Raw genomic sequence first — 3,392 nt, 5'->3', positions numbered from 1 at the left:
TACAGTGCTGATCCACAGTATTACACTACCCCGATATTAAAGTATTTACAGTGCTGATCCACAGTATTACACTACCTTCTTATTAAAGTGTGTATAGTGCTGATCCACAGTATCACACTATCTTCTAGTTAAAGTGTGTACAGTGCTGATCCACAGTATTACACTACCCCGATATTAAAGTATTTACAGTGCTGATCCACAGTATTACACTACCTTCTTATTAAAGTGTGTATAGTGCTGATCCACAGTATCACACTATCCGCTATTAAAGTGTGTACAGTGCTGATCCACAGTATTACACTACCCCGATATTAAAGTATTTACAGTGCTGATCCACAGTATTACACTACCTTCTTATTAAAGTGTGTATAGTGCTGATCCACAGTATCACACTATCTTCTTATTAAAGTGTTTACAGTGCTGATCCACAGTATTACACTACCTTCTTATTAAAGTGTTTACAGTGCTGATCCACAGTAGTACACTATCTTCTAGTTAAAGTGTTTACAGTGCTGATCCACAGTATTACACTATCTCGCTATTAAAGTGTGTACAGTGCTGATCCACAGTATTACACTACCCCGCTATTAAAGTATTTACAGTGCTGATCCACAGTATTACACTACCTTCTTATTAAAGTGTGTATAGTGCTGATCCACAGTATCACACTATCTTGTAAACTCTTTAACTAGAAGATAGTGTGATACTGTGGATCAGCACTGTAAACACTTTAACTAGAGTGCTGATCCAACGCAGCCATTTCATGTAAAACCATTTAAACCTACATTTTTAGATTGTGAATTATATGTTTGAACGTGTTGTAAAACGTAAACTTTAGTTTTTTAGGCTGTGAAGTATGTATTTGTAACGTGTCGTAAAATTCTAGCTGCTTATTTGAGAATCTGAAATCCATTTTTATTTTGTTTTTCAAATGACAGGAAGCCTAGTAAGTATCTGTAGAAACCAAAATACGAAATGCGAAACGTGGGCAAAAAAAGGACACTGCACCCACTTTGCCAGCTATATGGAAGAATTCTGTCGGAAAGCCTGTCAACTGTGTTAACGGTTTGCACCCACTTTTACAGCTATATGGAAGAATACTGTCGGAAAGCCTGTCAACTGTGTTAACGGTTTGCACCCACTTTTACAGCTATATGGAAGAATTCTGTCGGAAAGTCTGTCAACTGTGTTAACGGCTTGGCAACTACACTGCACCCACTTTTACAGCTATATGGAAGAATACTGTCGGAAAGTCTGTCAACTGTGTTAACGACTTGGCAACTACACTGCACCCACTTTTACAGCTATATGGAAGAATACTGTCGGAAAGTCTGTCAACTGTGTTAACGACTTGGCAACTACACTGCACCCACTTTTACAGCTATATGGAAGAATTCTGTCGGAAAGTCTGTCAAATGTGTTAACAATTTTGCACCTAGCTTGACAAAAAGACACAACACCCACTTTGCCAGCCTTATGGAATGAAAGACTGGTGTCGGGAAGTCTGTCGTTCATTTTACCGCACAGTGTGAAACTCAAGTAATTCTGGTGAAAAATTACTACATTTATCTTTCTAATACAGACTATAGACTCAATGTCTCTATTCCAATAAAATTAGAAACATCGACTACGTGGAATTTAGCAAGCAGACCAGGCCCATAGAAACATCGACTACACAGAATCTACCAAGCAGACAAGGCCCATAGAAACATCGACTACATAGAAGCTAGCAAGCAGACAAGGCACACAGAAACATTGCTAGCTCGAGGCTTGGACATTCTGTACCGCAGCCCAGTACGTTAACCAATAGTCCACAACTGACATTCTTAGCAGGAAGACGGGCCAGTGTATTTAATTTAAGACATATCTAGACTCAGCATATCTAAAGAAGTTTGTCTTGGTAGGGACTTAATTCTTTTGCACCACGACTAAATGTTTAAATTCCATTAGGAAGTAACCTGTTGTAAGAAACTAAAACAAACTGCAGAAAGAATGCCTTTCGCATTTGGTGTACTGTGTATTGTATTATGTACTTGTTTCAGCTTTATAAAACAAACCATCTTTAAAAATAAAAATAATCACTTAACGGTCGAATAAAATAAGTGATTGTATATATTTATAAAGATCGTAACCAAGTGATTTATTATCTGTATATACTATTTATGCAATGGTTAGATATTATCTTGAAAGATGATAAGGCTTAGAATTAAGTAGTTACAAATGATAACTAACATGAATAATTTAGTTGGTTACAATTTGATTAAAGTAGAGATATATTCGTTTTGAAAAATGAACGTAACACCGTTGTAAGGTTGGCAGAACTAATTTTATTGGAATAGAGACATTGAGTCTATAGTCTGTATTAGAAAGATAAATGTAGTAATTTTTCACCAGAATTACTTGAGTTTCACACTGTGCGGTAAAATGAACGTAACACCGTTGTAAGGTTGGCAGAACTACTTGCTAGATTCTATGTAGTCGATGTTTCTATAGGCCTTGTCTGCTTGCTATATTCCACGTAGTCGATGTTTCTATGAGCCTCGTCTACTTGCTAGATTCTATGTAGTCGATGTTTCTATAGGTCTTGTCTGCTTGCTAGATTCTATGTAGTCGATGTTTCTATAGGTCTTGTCTGCTTGCTAGATTCTATGTAGTCGATGTTTCTATAGGCCTTGTTTGCTTGCTATATTCCACGTAGTCGATGTTTCTATGAGCCTCGTCTACTTGTTAGATTACATGTAGTCGATGTTTCTATAGGTCTTGTCTGTTTGCTATATTCCATGTAGTCGATGTTTCTATAGGCCTTGTCTGCTTGCTAGATTCCATGTAGTCGATATTACATTACTTGTCATAGATTTTATATGGACTTTGTTTGATTGTTCTATTAGTTATAACGATGTTCATTAGACTATTTTCTTCTTGAACTCTTTGTTCTAAGTGTTACTATGTTTTATATATCTGTTAGGTTAATTGTGGTAGTTGTCTCAATTAAATTTGTGTGATTTTTAGATTCCTTGTGTACATAATACTCCTGGTTTTCTCTTTCTATAATTATATTACATGTACTAGATGTATCCATAGACTCTGTATGTTTGTCAAATCCATTGTACTGGATGTTTCTAACTACTTTTGCCTGTCAGAATACATGTACTAGATGTCTCCATAGACTCTGTATGTTTGTCAAATTCATTGTACTGGATGTTTCTAACTACTTTTGCCTGTCAGAATACATGTACTAGATGTCTCCATAGACTCTTTATGTTTGTCAAGTTCATTGTACTGGATGTTTCTAACTACTTTTGCCTGTCAGAATACATGTACTAGATGTCTCCATAGACTCTGTATGTTTGTCAAGTTCATTGTACTGGATGTTTCTAACTACTTTTGCCTGT

At 36.2% G+C, this 3,392-nt stretch overlaps 1 protein-coding gene across 1 annotated transcript in view; it reads left to right on the top strand.

Annotated features, from left to right (window-relative positions):
- The window catches only part of LOC106467929 (zinc metalloproteinase nas-14-like), a gene marked incomplete at its 5' end in the record, with an annotated part of 10,787 nt that extends 9,209 nt beyond the window's left edge, over positions 1-1,578 (top strand). Inside the window, one exon of the mRNA XM_022396155.1 lies at positions 939-1,578. Coding sequence (XP_022251863.1) covers positions 939-1,063 — 125 coding nt within the window. The remainder of the gene's footprint in view (positions 1-938) is intronic.
- Positions 1,579-3,392: the final 1,814 nt, after the last annotated feature.

The sequence above is a fragment of the Limulus polyphemus genome, unplaced genomic scaffold (genome assembly GCF_000517525.1).
Source record: "Limulus polyphemus unplaced genomic scaffold, Limulus_polyphemus-2.1.2 Scaffold2800, whole genome shotgun sequence".
Lineage (NCBI taxonomy): Eukaryota > Metazoa > Arthropoda > Merostomata > Xiphosura > Limulidae > Limulus > Limulus polyphemus.
This window is presented reverse-complemented; position numbering and strand designations above follow the sequence as displayed.